General features: G+C 45.0%; 1 protein-coding gene across 1 annotated transcript; it reads right to left on the bottom strand.

The window, feature by feature from the left end:
- Positions 1-399: 399 nt before the first annotated feature.
- Positions 400-15,169, bottom strand: LOC111156445 (2'-5'-oligoadenylate synthase-like protein 2). Its single transcript, XM_022517358.1, has 6 exons — positions 14,894-15,169; positions 7,145-7,433; positions 6,174-6,349; positions 3,436-3,677; positions 2,809-2,950; positions 400-891 (listed from the first exon to the last, which is right to left on the bottom strand). Exons 1-6 carry the CDS (start codon positions 15,089-15,091, stop codon positions 418-420), a joined length of 1,521 nt encoding a protein of 506 aa, XP_022373066.1. The 5' UTR covers positions 15,092-15,169; the 3' UTR covers positions 400-417.
- Positions 15,170-16,371: the final 1,202 nt, after the last annotated feature.

Genomic DNA, 16,371 nt, shown 5'->3' on the forward strand with positions numbered 1-16,371 from the left:
CCGGATCCCATCTTGTTTCATTTATTCTTTTCCTACCCCCAAGCCCCCAACGTTGCATCTCCACTTCCTCATATCAGGGAGATCATATGATAGTTGTCTTTCTCTGATTTGTAGTCTGTCCTTTTATTGAGAAGTGACTGGGTGACTTATAGCCTTGAGTTTCTGGTGCCGTCTTGACTTGAGCATGGACTATTGGTAACACCTTTAATGACGTACTTCTTTGAGGTTTGTTCATTTTCTACAATACATTGTAGCCACTAAAGAAAAATACTGCCGACCATCAGCCATCCAAGGCCAGGGGGCTGTTCCCTTATCTCTTGTTCACTCTGTTTTGGTGCTTCTGCTTGCCAGGAATAGTCTCAGAGCCTAGCCAGGGACCCCCATCTCTCCCTGCCTATACCTTAATCCTGTCCTCACTCAGTTTCTCCTCATGAGTAGGATGGTGTCACAGTCTTTAATCTGCAGGTCTGAGAGGCTGCGGTGATTCCGCAGTGTCCGATTCTGGAACTTTAGTATCTGATCCACCACAGAAATTCCCCCAGCTTCCTCAATCTTCTCTTTCAAGTCACTGATGGAGTCCTCAGGGTGGATGGCATAAGGTTTGCTGTGGCCTTTAGAGTCCTTCACGAAGACCTGAATCTCAGGAGGGAAGGTCTCCAGTATCCGGATGTTCACCTTAGAGAAGATCCCATAATCTGCTAGTGTCTTCCGGCTGCTGAGCATTTGTCTCTCCCCACCCGGCTCAAGGAAGGAGAGACGCTGCTGCCCGTCGAAGCCCCACATCCTCCTGATCTCTATTTTCATCTTCCAGATGGGCCTGTAGGGGTTCACTGAGAATGTCCAGGCCTCCTCTCCTGCCTTTTTCACCGTCACCTGGACATCCCTTGCTGGCTGGAAGGGAAGGAGGACCAGATAAGGACATCTCACCGTCATGGCTGTTGTCTCCAAATCCTCCCTTTCCTGCCCACTGACAATATGATTGATTGCCTACGAAGATACTTACGGTAGGAGAAAGTGCTGTTGGTAATTTTCTCAGCCAGCAGGTATAAATTGGAACTGTCCCAGGCAGAGCAGAACACCTGATCATCCTAGGCTTACCGGACCGTTGAGTCGCCTGACTTGCCTTCTGACTCACCCTGATCAGAGTCACAACTGGCAGCAGTTCTTGAAGTAACCATTCCTCCTGTGCCAAACTGTTCAGAGTCCCTATCTGTCCCATGGGGATAACATTAACACCTACACAGGTGTTTGGGCTACTCTAGGTTAAATCATTTAACAGATGGAGGCACAGGGGCGTGTGGTCAAGGATATCCACTGTAATAGCAAAAGTCTGGAAGCAGCCTAAAAATCTTTCAGTGGGGCAGTGGTCACAAAAGAGAAGGTACTTTCCTCCATTGGATCATGATATAGCTGTTAATCCAGGGGGACTCGAAGTCTAGTCCAAGTGTGTGTCCCTCGTCCCGGCGTAATTAGCATCACCCCATTTCATGCTCAAAAATATCCTGCTTTGGACTTTGTGTTACATGGTCAAGCCCTTTTAGGTCTACAGGTGTGGATATGGAATTGCCTTTCTGATAATTTAACTGAGTAACATAAGTAGCTGAATCGTCTAAGTAAATAAAAGCAAAAAGGCAAAAAAGTTAGATTACAGTCAGACAGGAGCGTGCTAGTGTGTGTGCGGCGTATCTATCCACGGAAGGAGATGCGGGACATCGATAAATGGATGTTGGGGAGAAGGCGGTACCGAGAGCCTGGGGATTGGGATGGGAAGGCAACTTACTTTAGTTGTGTGTTCTTTTCAACAGTGTTATTTTTAAAATTCTTTGCTAAACATTTTCACAAAACGATAATATTAAAAAAGGTGGTGGGGAGGGTTCTTAGCAAGAGCTGGAGGACAGTCCCGTGAATCTTGCCTTGTGGGAGCCTCCTGGTCCACTGGACATGCCCGTCAATGGGCCAGGGCTGGGTGGCAGGTCCTTCTCAGGCGTGAGGAACTGCTGGAGATCTGCCTTTGAGGCCAGCCACAGGATTTCCCTGCAGGCTACGAGATGTGGGACTGGCAGTGAGATCTCTAGGGGCGTAGCAGGTTAGGGAAATGAGGTCTCTCTCGGTTGAGCCGATAGCCACGTCCTGGTCTTTGAACCCTGGATTCCTATAGTGTTCAGACCCAGGACTGCCATGGTCATGTGGGGGAAACCCGTGAATGGGGAAGGGGGGTGGCGCACTAGGGGTGTTGCTGTCTGCAGTGGAATCCAGTGCTCCTAACTGATCGTTTCTGGATACATCTCTGAAATCTCTCTCTTTTAAAAAATAAAACTTATTTTTAAATATTCTTAGTAATCTCTACACCCAACATGGGGCTCAAATCCACAACCCTGAGATCAAGAGTCACATGCTTTTTGACTGAGCCAGCGAGGTGTCCCTTAAATCTTTTTTGACAGCAAGAAGTTGAGCTTTCAACAACGCATAATAGGGAAAATGTTACCCCACAGGGGGTATGTATGTGATAAAGTCTTTGATTATATCTTTCCAGTGGCTACAGAGCAGGGAAGAAACTGCCCATTTTACAGATGAAAGAACTGAGGCCAGATACTTAGAGTAGAAGGGGAAGACTTGCACATTTGGTTGCCTGGGACATCTCCATGGTGGGGGGGGGGGGGGTTGCTACCTGTCCCGGGGGCTTAGAGGTGCTGTGGCCAGAAACTTAGAGGTGCTGTGGCCAGAGGGTGTTCACTGGGGGGAGGGTGCTGAAGTGAGGTCAGCACTGGGTCATGACTGAGGCATGGGATGGCATGGGGATGATCATACCTGTATGTACCAGGCCTGGTTGGGGTCGTCAGTCCTGAAGCAGGCCTGTTCCAGTTCACGAACAGCCTCTCTGGCCACCAGGTCCCATCTCTTTTTGCTTCCCAGGTTGTTGGTAGGATCAGCTGGGTCCAGGATAACTGGCCTGGGAGAGAGAAAGGGAAGTAGATCTCCATCACACTTAGGACTCTGGCCTCTGTCACTGAAGTCTGTAGGACGTGCAAGGCCTCTGTGTAGGGAGGCCTCCCTGCAAGCTAAACCTTGTTTGTGATTAAAGGTGTAACCTAAGTTGGTCTGGTCAGAGTGAATCTCGGGGATTCTGCTTAGAACGCTAGGGCAAAGGCACTCTCTCTTGTAGTGAAAGGGATGAGGGCAGAAGAGGAGACTAGAACTGATGTAATCATATTCGTCTGAATTCAAAGGCAAAACACAGGGAAGGGTAGGGCTGAGTGATTTCACAGACTGCAACCCTGATGAAATAGCGAACATCTGGATCACACCATACCTGAAGCTTCATTTATCCTTGGGCTTCTCAGTTACAAAAGCCAATAAATTCCCCTTATTTAAAAAAGCGTGTGAGTTGGGTTTCCTGTTCCTTGAAGCTGAAAATAATGCCACCAATCTACTCACCTGTGTTCCTTCAAACGTTGTTTGACATAGATTCTGACAGTCTCATTTTGGAAATCATAGTACTTGGTCCAATATATGCAGATGTTTTGATAATTGATGAGGAGTTCCATCACAGCTCTATACCCTTCATCCAGGATGAAGTTGTCGCTTTGGTTTGTGCCTATTTCCCAGGCATAGATGGTCAATAGCTCCAGTGCATATTTTGGGGGCAATGCTGCATTTCGATATTTAGGTTTCAATTTCTGTGGGTTTGCGGGGAAAGGGAGACAGAGAGAGAGAGAAAATAAATATGAGCTGCTACCCTGGGAATTGAGAATTTCCAATTCTCTCTCTTTCTAGATCCCAGTAATATTTTGTCAACTTCAGGAATGCCTGGCTGGCTCAACAGATAGAACATGGTACTCTTGATCTCAGGGTTGTGAGTTCAAGACCCCGTCATGTATAGAGCTTGCTTAAAAATAAATAAGTAAAAATAATTAAGAAAATAACTACTTTGTCAACTCCATTTTATATCTGGACTATGTAGCACATCCATGAAATTTGAAGTGGGTCTAGAAGCTTGGTCTCTAGAAGGATTACGTCCCATGGCCAGCAAAATTTCCACGACAGGGGAAACTGAAGCCTCTCATAGACATCTTAGGCCCCATCAGTCTATGTTCTTGAGTTGGAATGGGGGAGACAATGCAGTATGGTGAATATAGGTTCTAATTAAAGAAAACAAAAGCACATGGACACACTGAAAACAACACAAAAACCAGAACAAATGGAAAGATGGAAAAAGAGTTAAGAGTGCGAAATTTTCAGTTCCTCAAAAATTCATTTAGAAATTTATTGCAATTACAATTTGAATCCCACCGGTTTTTTAGTGGGAGAAAAATGATCTTAAGATTCAAATATAGGAATAAATGCTTAGGAAATCCAAGAAAATTGTGAGAAAGAAAAAGAGAGAGGTTGGGATTTGTTTTCTCAGATATGTCTTATAAATATGTTTTTGGTGTCAGAATAAGCAATAGCCAAGTGTAACAGAATGGATAGCCCAGAACTAGTTCCCAGTAGATTAAAAAAACTTAACAAAGACTGACAAGGGTGATGGAAGATGGGAAAAAACGTGCAATCCAACAAATGATGCTGGCACAATTTGTCCACCATCTGGAAGAAAATAAAGATGATCCCACTGTGGTACCAAATACCAAAAAAGTTTACAAATGGAGTGAAAGAATATGTGAAACATAGTAGAAGAAAATTAGAAGACCACCTACACACTGTGGGCAAGACAGAAAACCTACAACCCAGAAAAGTCAGACCTATTTGTGTGTCTGTTTCTAAGTAATCTCTACAATATGTGTGGCTTGAACCCATGACCCCAAGATCAAGGGTCGCACACTCCTCCAACTGAGCCAACCAGGCATCCTTCTTTGTGTATTTTATTTTATTTAATGATTTTTAAATTCATTTTAGAAAGAGAGAGAGATTGCCTGAGCATGGGGAGGAGTAGCGGTGGGGGTGGGGGGACAGAATCCTCCAGCAGACTCCCCGCTGAGACCGGAGTCCCACTGGGGGCTGGATCCCAGGAGCCAAGACGATGACGTGAGCTGAAATCAGGAGTCTGCCCTTCAACTGACTGAGCCACCCAGGTGCCCCCCCAACTTTGTGTATTTTAAACATTAGAAAAATTATATTGTCAGAGATACTTTAATTAAGGTCCATAGAGGAGTAATCTATTGGTGAAAACATTGTAATACATGAGAAATAGCAGTAAATATCTACATAATTTACAAAAAGCTCTCACAACTGATTAAAAAAACCCCAAAACACCCAATGGAAAAAGATGTGAAATACATTAACAGGTTAACTCCCCTAAGTTCAACTCCAAATATCAGTAAGCAAATGCATTTTTGCAAAGAGTGGACTACAGAAGAGTAAGGCATCATGAGAGTCCACTTATGTGAGCTCTGGGCATGAGCATTGTGAACAAAGAGAGAGGAATGAAGGGATAGTCTCCAAAAACGTTTTTGGTGTCATTTCAGGCATTTCATCTGAATTTTACCTTCCTTTTTATACTTCTTTTTGTGCATTACTTGAATTTTTCACAAGCCCAATGTAATGTTCAAATAATCAGAAAAAGTGATTATTATTATGAAAACTATTATTATTATGAAATGTTATTATTATAAAAACCAGCCTTGATGATTAATAGCACAGTCAGGCACCTTGGTGTTTAAATCTCAGCCCAACTTTAGCCCTTGAGCCTCAGTTTTCTCATCCCTGAAATGGGGCTAATGTAGAATGCCTACATGACAGGGTTGCTGGAAAGACCAAAAAAATATGCAGAGCACTCAGAAGACAATTAATGCTCAGTAAACAGCAGCTTTCTTCCCACTGCTGTTACATGAAATGCCTGAAGTCTGAAGTCTGTGGAAAATCACATTGGCGGAGCACCTGGGTGGCTCAGTCAGTTGAGCCTCTGCCTTCAGCTCAGGTCATGATCCTGGAGTCCCAGGATTGAGCCCTTCAGGCTCCCTGCTCAGTAGGGAGTCTGCTTCTCCCTCTGCTCTTCACCCTGCTCTCTCTCTCCACCTCCCCCAATAAATAAACAAATCTTAAAAAAAAAAAAAAAAAGTTAGCATACACTTGCCCTCCCTCTTGTCTCTGTATCTCCCAGTCCAGCACCTCCCAGGCCCAAGCTGCCCAGCCCTGGCACCCAAGCCCTGTACCCAGCCCCGCTCTGAGCCCCATACCTGCTTGTGCCAGTACTTCACCATCCGCAAGAGGTTCTTTAGCTTAACAGGGCGACTTTTCATAAAGTGCCGCTGCAACTCTGTGAAGCTTGGCGAGAATTCCCCAGGGGGGGCACCACTGGTTATTAAGTCTTCATAGATTTCCGGTGATGGTTTAGAGTCCCGGCAAAAATTTTCTGGGAGAGAAAAGAACCTGGTTTAAGAAAATCCACCATCTGAGGACAAGAAGATGGGAAAAAACTGCTAGGTAGAGAGGGCTCATAAATGATCTCACACAATCTCCACTCCTGTATTCTTTCCCCCATTTTACATCAAAACAGGTAGAGGCTTACCGAGTTTGGTAGCCCCCTCAAAAGTCACAGAGATTTTAAATGACTCGCAATGGCCAAAGACTTTACCTTGTGTTGGGCACTGGGCTAAGCTCACGGAATCCTTAGAACAGCTCCATGAAGTAGGTAAAATTAAGTGGAACCATAAGGAGCACCATCTTTGTGGATCAAACATGGTCAAATATTGTCAATTTCCTATGGTTCAACCTGATACTATCCCATTTAACAGGTTGGTACATTGAGTCTTAGAGGTGTTAGATACCTTGCCCAAGATCACAGTTAGTAAGTCTTAAAGCTAAAATTAAAAGACATTAAGAGTTCGGTTTTTAAAATGATTCCTATCTAATCCTAACTCCAAAGACCTTGAAGTGCTTTCTTATCCTGGTGTTTCCCAGAGGGTCACAGAGGAGTCTCTCCTTGGGCTGGGTGGGAAAAGTCCCCTCTCTCCCCAGCATGGGGCATGGTAGCACATACATTTATGGAACGACTTAACTTCAAGATACAGCTCGAGTTGCAGCCCCCCCAGATAAAGCGAACTCTACCCTCTCTCCCCTGGTTTCCACTTTCCTAAACCTCCCCCAAGGCCAGGTTGGTGAAGACCCCCTATTAGTTTCTCGGGCCCCAAACCATTATTGTCTTTACTCAGAGCATCATAGGCTGGGAGCACATCCACTCCAATGGCTTTACTGTTCTTCCTGAGCTGGACCTGGAAGGACAGTGAGCGGGGGACCCTGGTGGTCTCTTTCCGTGGGACCATGGTGATGCTGTAGGCCAGGCTCCTGCTGTACTTGGTCAGTCTCTTCTTGATGAAGTTGATGACAAATTCGCGGTGGTCTGCCTGGTCTTGGAAGCTGGAGAAGCAGCTCAAGAACAAGACCAAGTCCACATCAGAGCTGTAGTTCAACGTTGTCCCCTTCCCAGAGGAGCCACCCTGGGGAGGAAATTAATGTTGAAGCTTCACCTATCTTGGAGCCTAAAGCTTTGAGGTCAGGGTGAAGCCAGAGGCACCCATGTTAAGCTGTTTACATAGGTGCCAAAAGGAGACCTTGGTCTCTTCCATATGTGGTGGACTTTGCTGACCACTTTGTTGATTTAGACAACAAATTTGATTTAGACAAATTAAGTGCATGATTAACTATTCAAAGATATAAATGAAAGGTAAAACGCCACTGCACCTCAGGCCCTAAGCTCCTTCTGCAGAGGCACCCACAGTTACCAGCTTCTTTTGTATTATTCCAGAGATGCTTGATGCCTAAACCCACGCTGTCCAATATGGTAGCCAAGAGCCACATGTGGCTAATTACATTTGAATGAAACGAAATTTATAAATACAGTCTTTCAGCCATACTAATTTCCATCCAAGTGCTCAATAGCCACCCACAGAGAGTGATGGGGGGTACATGTAGAGAAATTTCCATCACTAGGAAAGTTCTATTGTATATTTCTGGCCTAGACAGACAGACTTTAACATATATATTTTGTACATACATTTTGTGTGTGTAGGCACAAACATATATTTTGGACATTGTGTGTGTGCATGTGTGTATATGAAGGATGCTGGAAACCCTAGTGCATTGGTAGCATACGTGTTCATAGAATGAGGCCCAGCTGTAGCCTTGAAAGGTACATCATAAATCTTTCCTCCTGGATAAGAAAAAATCTGGAAAAGGAATTTAGATGTCACGGACAAGCATCCAAATTCATGGACAAGGTGATGATGAAGTTTCCCCATTAGAGGGCGACTGAGGATGATGGAAAGTCCTGCCTGCCTTTATTTACTTCACTTGCAAATGATCTTCTTGCCTGGTCCTTTTCCCCACTTACTGCTGATGCACTTGCAGAGAATGAACTAGAAAACTACATGTTCCTAATATTTGGTCAAAAGAAATCTCAACAAGAAAAGCAAAAATTGTTTTCTCTTTCTCAGAAGTGTAGAAATGCAGCCATTGTCCTGAGACCTGATTTGTGACCCAGGATGTGATGTACTCTGGAGAATGTTCCATATGCACTTGAGAAGAATGTGTATTCTGTTGCTTTAGGGTGGAATGTTCTGGATATATCTGTGAAGTCCATCAGGTCCAGTGTGCCACTTAAGGCCCTTGTTTCCTGGTTGATCTTCTGCTTGGATGATCTGTCCATTTCAGTGTGTGTGGGGGAGGGGTTGTTAAAGTCCTCTACTATTACTGTATCATCAATGTGTTTCTTTAACTTTGTTATGCATTGGTTTATATACAAGTCTGCTCCCAGGTTAGGGGCATAGATATTTACAATTGTTAGGTCTTCTTGTAGGGTGGACCCTTTAATTATGTTATAGGGTCCTTCCTCATCTCTTTTTATAGTCTTTGGTTTAAAATCTAATCTGTCTGATATAAGGATTGCCACCCCAGCTTTCTTTTGACGTCCATTAGCAAGATAAATGGTTTTCCACCTCCTCACTTTATGTCTGAAGTGTCTTTGGGTCTAAAATGAGTCTGTTGAGGTACTTGGGTGGCTCAGTCGGTTAAGTGTCTGCCTTTGGCTCAGGTCATGATCCCAGAGCCCTGGGATTGAGCCCTGGGTTGGGCACCCTGCTCTGCGGGGAGTCTGCTTCTCCCTCTCCCTCTGCCTGCTGCTCCACCTTGTGCTGTCAAAGAAATAAATAAAACCCTTTAACAACAATAAAATGTCTCTCTTGCAGACAGTGTATCAATGGGTCTTACTTCTTTATCCAATCTGATACCCTGTGTCTTTTGGTTGGGTTATTTGGCCTATTTATATTCAGGGTAACTATTGAAAGATACTAGTTTAGGGCCATTGTATTACCTGTAAAGTTACTGTTTCTTTCTGGTCTATGTTACTTTTGGGCTCTCTCATCACTTAAAGGATCCCCTTTAATATTTCTTGTAGGGCTGGTTTGGTGATCACAAATTCTTTTAGTTTCTGTTTATCCTGGAAGCTTTTGATCTCTCCTTCCACTCTGAATGACATCCTAGCTGGAAAAAGGATTCTTGGCTGCATGGTTTTTTTTTTTTTTTTTCCCAATTAGCATTCTGAATGTATCATGCCAGTCCTTTCTGGCCTATCAGATCTTTGTGGATGGGTCTGCTGTCCATTTTTTAACATTTCATGAAATCTTTAATAAAATTAAGGAGGGATCACTGTTTTATTTATTTATTTATTTATTTATTTATTTATTTATTTATTTTAAAGATTTTATTTATTTATTTGACAGAGAGAAATCACAAGTAGGCAGAGAAGCAGGCAGAGAGAGAGGAGGAAGCAGGCTCCCCACTGAGCAGAAAGCCCGATGTGGGGCTCGAACCCAGGACCTGGGATCATGACCTGAGCCGAAGGCAGCGGCTTAACCCACTGAGCCACCCAGGCGCCCCATCACTGTTATATTTAAAAAAGACAAACTGGGATGGCCTGGCTGGCTCAGTCAGAGGAGCATGCAATTCTTGTTCTTGGGGTTGTGAGTTCGAGCCCCACACTGGGTGTGGAGGTGACTTAAAAATGAAATCTTAAAAGATGAGTAAAAAGGCACAAAAAAGTGCATACTATATGATTGCATTTATACAAAATTCAAGAACAGTTGAGACTAATCTATGTTGTTAAAACTTGGGCTATGATCAGTTGTCTCTGGCAAGAAAGAGAGGAGAACATTCACTTTTTGATCTACATGCTGGTTACACTTGGGAATTCATTATGAAAATTCATCAGGCTGTACCTTTATGATTTGTACACATTTTTCGTATGTTAAACGTTATTAGGAAAGTATTCAAGAAGGGGACGAAATTATTTTTAGGTAATCCCTAAGCAAAATAAATATTTTTTTGAAGATTTTATTTATTTATTTGACAGAGAGAGTGAAAGAGGGAACACAAGCAGGGGGAGTGGGAGAGGGAGAAGCAAGCTTCCCGCCGAGCAGGGAGCCTAATGTGGGGCTCGATCCTAGCAACCTGGGATCATGGCCCAAGCCAAAGGCATACTCTTTTAAAAAAAAAATATTTTATTTATTCATTTGACAGACAGAGATCACAAGTAGGCAGAGAAGCAGGCAGAGAGAGAGGAGGAAGCAGGCTCTCTGCTGAGCAGAGAGCCCAATGTGGGGCTCGATCCCAGGACCCTGGGATCATGACCTGAGCCTAAGGCAGAGGCTTTAACCCACTGAGCTGCCCAAGTGCCCCCCAAAGGCATACTCTTAAGGACCGAGCCACCCAGGCACCCTAACCCTTTTAAGTAGGCTCCATACCCAGTGTGGAGCCCAATGCAGAACTTGAACTCACAACCCTGAGTTCAAGACCTGTGCTGAGATCAAGAGTCAGATACTCAACCGAGCCACCCAGGTGCACTTAGCACAGTGCTTTCGACATCCATCCATGCTGTTCCATATATTACCAGTTTGCTCCACTATCATCCCCGTTGTTATAGGTTGTACCTTGAGTTTTGACTTCCATCCCCCATCTGTCTGCTTATTGTTTACTGTACAGAGTTCTCAAATACTTTTTGATGTCTGTCCAGTGTTTCAGCTATAATTTGTGAGGCAGTTTGTAAGAAACTTACTTCCTCTTGGCTGGCACCAGAAATTACTAGTGTAATTTTCAAAAATCGTGAGGCAGTTTGGACCCCAGATTCCTATGTAATCTTAACTTTGGTACCAGGTTCCTTGACCTGGGGAAAAACAATAGTAGAAAAAGAAAGCATATGGATGTCAGTGGGGTGGCAGTGATCAGACACGGCCAGATGTCTTCGCAAAAGTTACTTCTGGTCCTAGAAGACTCTCCAGGCCACTCATGGTAGGAAATCCAGTGAAATCAGTGCATCGAACTCAAGAATTAATTCCAGAACTCTCACCGCAATAGAGATAAATGAAACCAGGGAAATTAGATGCAACTTAGAAAATCTAGTGCTTAACAAGTTCCAGAAAGGCAGAGAGAAAGAACTGTTGAATTATGTACAACGCACAATGTAATCTCTTCCTTCCTCCTCATATAGAAACAGAAACGTTCATTACAAATGTGTGTCCTTTATGCTATTACTGGTTTACCAATGTTTATCCAAATACGGTGTTTAAATATTTGGCTCAGGATGCCTGTGTGGCTCATTTGGTTGGGCAGCTGCCTTTGGCTCAGGTCATGGCCCTGGAGTCTCGGGATCGAGCCCTGCATCAGGCTCCCTGCTCCACAGGGAGTCTGCTTCTCCCTCTGACCTTCTCCCTTCTCATGTTCTCTTGTACTCTCTCTCAAATAAATAAATGAAATCTAAAAAAATAATAAATAAATAAATAAATAAATATTTGGCTCTAGGCATTGTTGATCTTGCTCATAATAGTTGGACATAGCTATTGCAGGAGTATTTCAGCTTCTAGAAATAAAGATCATTGCAAGAACAAGAGAAAAGGGGAAGTGATTTTTTTTTCTTCTTCTTCAAATAGTCTTCACTTGACATGCGTAGTATTACCCATAAAGGAGAGAATGGGAACTTCAAGTCATGGGTATTTGAAGTAACACAAATGGCAGGTCTCCAATGGGAACACAACACTTTTAAATCCATAGAATAAATTTAACATACATTCCTTTTTTGGTGTTAGGTCCTGAAATCAAAGAAGCTCAAGGAGGCCTACAGCAGAAAGCATGCATCACAATCACTCCAGGAAGTTCAGATATTTGGAAGAATCAGAGTCCAGAAGTGCAAAGTTTGTATCTTTTTAAGCAACTACAGTAGCCTTTATTTCTTGAAATTCCATTTGGAAGCTCATGCTTTGCTGATCACACTCCTTCAACTCTTTATTTAAAGATTCTTTGGGGGCGCCTGGGTGACTTAGTCAGTTGGGCAACTGACTGTTGATTTTGGCTCGGGTCATCTCAGGGTCATGGGATCGAGCCCTGCTGCTCTCTCTAAAAAACAAACAACAACAACAACAACAACAAAACAACACTCTAAAGATTCTTTAAGGCTGCACATCCTTCTTTTGGCAGCCACAGTGTTAGAGGATTTTTGTCCCCCTAGTCCCGTGGTTCTTGGTCCTGCTGCTTGGAAGAATGAAGAGGTAGACCTGACAGAGTGGTGGGCAGCAAAGCAAAGTTTATTGAGCGATAGAATAAAGCTCCTGGCAATGGAGGGGACCCCAGAGGGTTGCCATTTTGGCTTTCCCATCCAGGGGTTTTTATTAACTCTTTTGCAGGACTATCTTGAACATCCGGAGTGTTGGCCCCCTGTGGATTGGCTATGGAGGTGTACCAGTCCAAGCTTTGATCATGCCCCCGTCTACCTATTGGGTTATTGTTCCTGTGTTGCTGCTCATTTGGGCTGACATTTGGAGAACCAACTGTCTCAGCTTGTGACAGTGACCCACGTTTTGTGGTTAATTGCTTTGTTTCAGGATATTCTGTAAGAGTCACTCCTACAGAGGCTGCTAGACAGGATGCCATTGTGGTCTTGTCTTGCTGTGAAACAGGATGCTGGCGGGATTTTGTCTTAGCTGTCCCCGCTCCCTGTTTTCTTGTTGGGGATCCTGGCCCTGATTACCTAAGTGTCCAATCAGCTACTCCTAACAATACCACCCCCAGGTGAAGCTTGATTTACTTAAGTAATTAGATTCATGGGACGCCTGTGTGGCTCAGTCGGTTGGGCGTCTGCCTTCAGCTCAGGTCATGATTCCCGGGGTCTGGGAATTGAGTCCTGAATAGGGCTCCCTGCTCTGCAGGGAGCCTGCTTCTCCCTCTGCCTGCTGTACCCCCTGCTTGTATGTGCTCTCTCTCAGACAAATAAATGACAAAATGTTTTTTAAAAAAGTAATTAGATACATGAAAATTAAGGGAAGCCTCACAAAACGGAGTCTGAGGCCAGAGGGGGAGGTCACCAGGGGGAGGGGTACCAACGCCAATTATAGGAATTATCCATGCAGACCACAACAGAACTGTAAACAGGAAAGAAACATCAATTGCAGGCCCCAACAGGAAATCATGTACATTGCATTTTCTATAAGAAATTTACCCTGCAACTCAGCCAATGAGAAAGTCTCATTACTCTGACTGGACTTCCCTTCAAAACAACTCCTGCACCTTCCTCCTTCTTCTTCTTAATTCCTTTCCTTTGTGTGTTGGACTTGCCTATGGTCTTGTCCTAGGGGGCTTGTGCTGAGTTGCCATTCTTTGTTATAAAGTGACTGGCTGTTAAATTTTTTTTTTTTTTTTTTTGTAGGTTAACAGATATCTTTCATCTAGCAAAATTAGCAAAACCTAGAGGATGATCAAAGCAATTTTGATTTAGGGTGATGTTGGGTCCCAGCTCCAGGAAAGCAAGAGGAACAATAATAATGATCGCCTGGGCCGCCATCTTCCAGCTCCCCCCTCCAACCCTTGACTCTCCCGCCAAAAGGATGTATGCCCAGGTCAAGTCTCCATAGGTAACCCAATACCTATGCAGGAAACAGGAGTATCAGGAGCCTCTACCCCATACCCTCCGATCACCAAATACCTTACCATACATGGATGTGAGCCCATGCCCTGCCTTGGCCCTATAAAAGACCCCCACCGACTCCCTCCTAGTGCAGCTTCCCCGACTCCCCTTTCTGGAGTCACGGAACCTCGCCCAAGGGTGCCCACCTCCTCCCAGAGGGACTTTCCTGGCTCCCCTTCTCCTGAGCCCTGAAACTTCGCCAGAGAGTACCTTTAATAAATCTTGCCTTGCGCCTACCTGGCCTGGTGTTGTGTTTACCTCGCCTGCTTAACTTTACAGGTGATATGTTAAAAGTTGAATTATGTGGTCAGCTCCTAAAAATCCCTTTTAACCCATGAAGTACTCACAATTGCTAGATAGATTCTAGCATAACTATGTAGATATAGTACCATTTTAGGAGAAAAGTACAGATTATAACTTGGAGGGTACAGTAGGTTTAAAATAAGAAGATTTTATTTTATAGCAAGAGCAAGAGAGCACCAGAGGGAAAGCACGATGGAGGGGGGTGGGAGGGGGGAGGAAGGATTCCACACTGACAGTGGATTCCCAGTGGGGCTCTATCTCCCCATCTCCCCTTCCTGAGATCATGACCTGAGCAGAAACCGTGAGTCCCACGCTTAACCCACCAAGCCACCCAGGTACCCCAACAGGTTTTCTTCAATTAGAAACAAAAGCGTCCACTTTATCAGACCTATTATTCGTATTCCACCTGCCCCCCCCCCAAATCAGCTGGATCCCAAAAAATTCTTCCTCCTCCTGATCATCCTCCTCTGTCAGACTTGTTACAGTTCAAAGGCACTTTGCCACAGTTTATCACGTCTCTTCCTTGTAACAAATCCGGATCAAAGAGGGGGCAGCCCAGAGACGAAACGACCCCTCCCCCAAGGTCACACGGTCTCCAGGTCACACGGGCTGGGAGTCAAAGTCAATCTTAAGTCCCCAGGAGCTCACCTTCACCACCTTCAGCACCCTGACTTCTTGGTCTAGAACCAGCTCATCACGGAAGCAGCGTTCCCGAAAGAAACGCTCTATTCTCTGCCAGGCATCCTTCAGTTCCTCTTTCCAGTCCGGGTCGGGCCGAAGGTTCTGCTCCACGAAGGCAGACAGCGTGTCTGCAGGGGTGTGAGACGGGACCTCAAAGAGCGCCATCTTCACCAGCCCAGGCGGCCAGCCCGGCTGGATTCTCTGGGCTCCTCTAGGCTTTCCCCAGAGGCTGAAGGGCTGGGGAGCTCCTGCTACCCCTCCGCAGGCGTTTGGCCGCCCACAAGGCTGTTCCTTCCCGCTCCTTCCTGCTCAGGTGTTTGGGAAACCGAAACTGAAAACCGAAAGTGAATTCCTGAAACTGCAATTTTCTGGGCGGTGGAGGCTGTCAGGGAAAAGGGCTGAGTGTGGGGCCAAGCGCCCTCTGCAGATCACCCGCTGAGTCTCGGTGTGAGCGTTTCTCCCCACCCCCGTGCCCCATTTCCTGCTGCTTGCAGAGGAGACCCCCACCCCCTACAGGAGCTGGATTGTGTGGACCCCTGGAGGTAAGGAGGTGCTGAAGCCTTGGCGGGAAGGTGGGGGCTTGGGCTGAGCCGGAGAAGTCCTGGAGCCAGGCCCAGAACCAGCAGAGCTCTTTCTTTTCTAAGAGCAAAGGGAAACACACCTTCAGTTTGCTACTTTGTTCCTAAAATCCAGGTGAAGATCCCCTTATCCCCAGGATGATGCAAAAAAAATAGCAGAGCTCGGGGTTAGGAATTTAAAGCTGCCCTCATCCCAACTCCGTCAACAAAGTGCCTTGTTTTTGTTAATGGCAAAAATAAGATTTTTGCCACTCGTTGAAATCATAGGTATTGAGCAAGTGTGGGGAACCCACGACTGTGGGGAAGAGACTGGGTTAAGGAAATTCCTGGGTTTAGGAAAAAAACTTAGGAAAGGTTTGCTGAGGGGCCAGGAGGCCCTGATGGCTGGCTGCACAGGCCAATCCAGGTTTGGTGGGAGGGATAAAATCAGCAGATTTGCATAAACAACCAACTCCAGAGTCTGCAACATAGGGGCTGATGTGGGGCGCCTGGGTGGCTCAGTGAGTTAAGCACCTGTCTTCAGCTCAGGTCCTGGGATGGAGTCCTACACTGGGCTCCTTGCTCAGCGGGGAGCCTGCTTCTCCCTCTCCCTGCTGCTCTCCCTTCTTGTGCTCTCTCTGACAAATAAAATCTTAAAAAAAGGAGAAAATCATAAGGAGGAGAAAATACACTTACAGCACTGTATACAATATTTAAACAAATCCGCATATAGGTGGACCCTCACAGGCCAAACCCATATTGTTCAAGGGTCAGCTGTGTTGACAGCTGTGGTCACCAGGTTGTACGTCAGATTCCCAGAATTCAATAATCTTTTTTTTTTTTTTTAAAGATTTTATTTATTTATTTGACACAGAGAGAGAGATCACA

The sequence above is a fragment of the Enhydra lutris genome, unplaced genomic scaffold, assembly GCF_002288905.1.
Source record: "Enhydra lutris kenyoni isolate GAN:26980312 unplaced genomic scaffold, ASM228890v2 scaffoldscaffold46, whole genome shotgun sequence".
Lineage (NCBI taxonomy): Eukaryota > Metazoa > Chordata > Mammalia > Carnivora > Mustelidae > Enhydra > Enhydra lutris.

Coding starts and splice junctions, on each gene's coding strand:
- LOC111156445 (XM_022517358.1), bottom strand. CDS start 15,091: ATGGCGCTCTTTGAGGTCCCGTCTCACACCCCTGCAGACACGCTGTCT. Junction 7,434..14,893: donor GGGTGCTGAAGGTGGTGAAG/GTGAGCTCCTGG, acceptor TTTCCTCCCCAG/GGTGGCTCCTCTGGGAAGGG. Junction 6,350..7,144: donor CCCAGCCTATGATGCTCTGA/GTAAAGACAATA, acceptor TTTCTCTCCCAG/AAAATTTTTGCCGGGACTCT.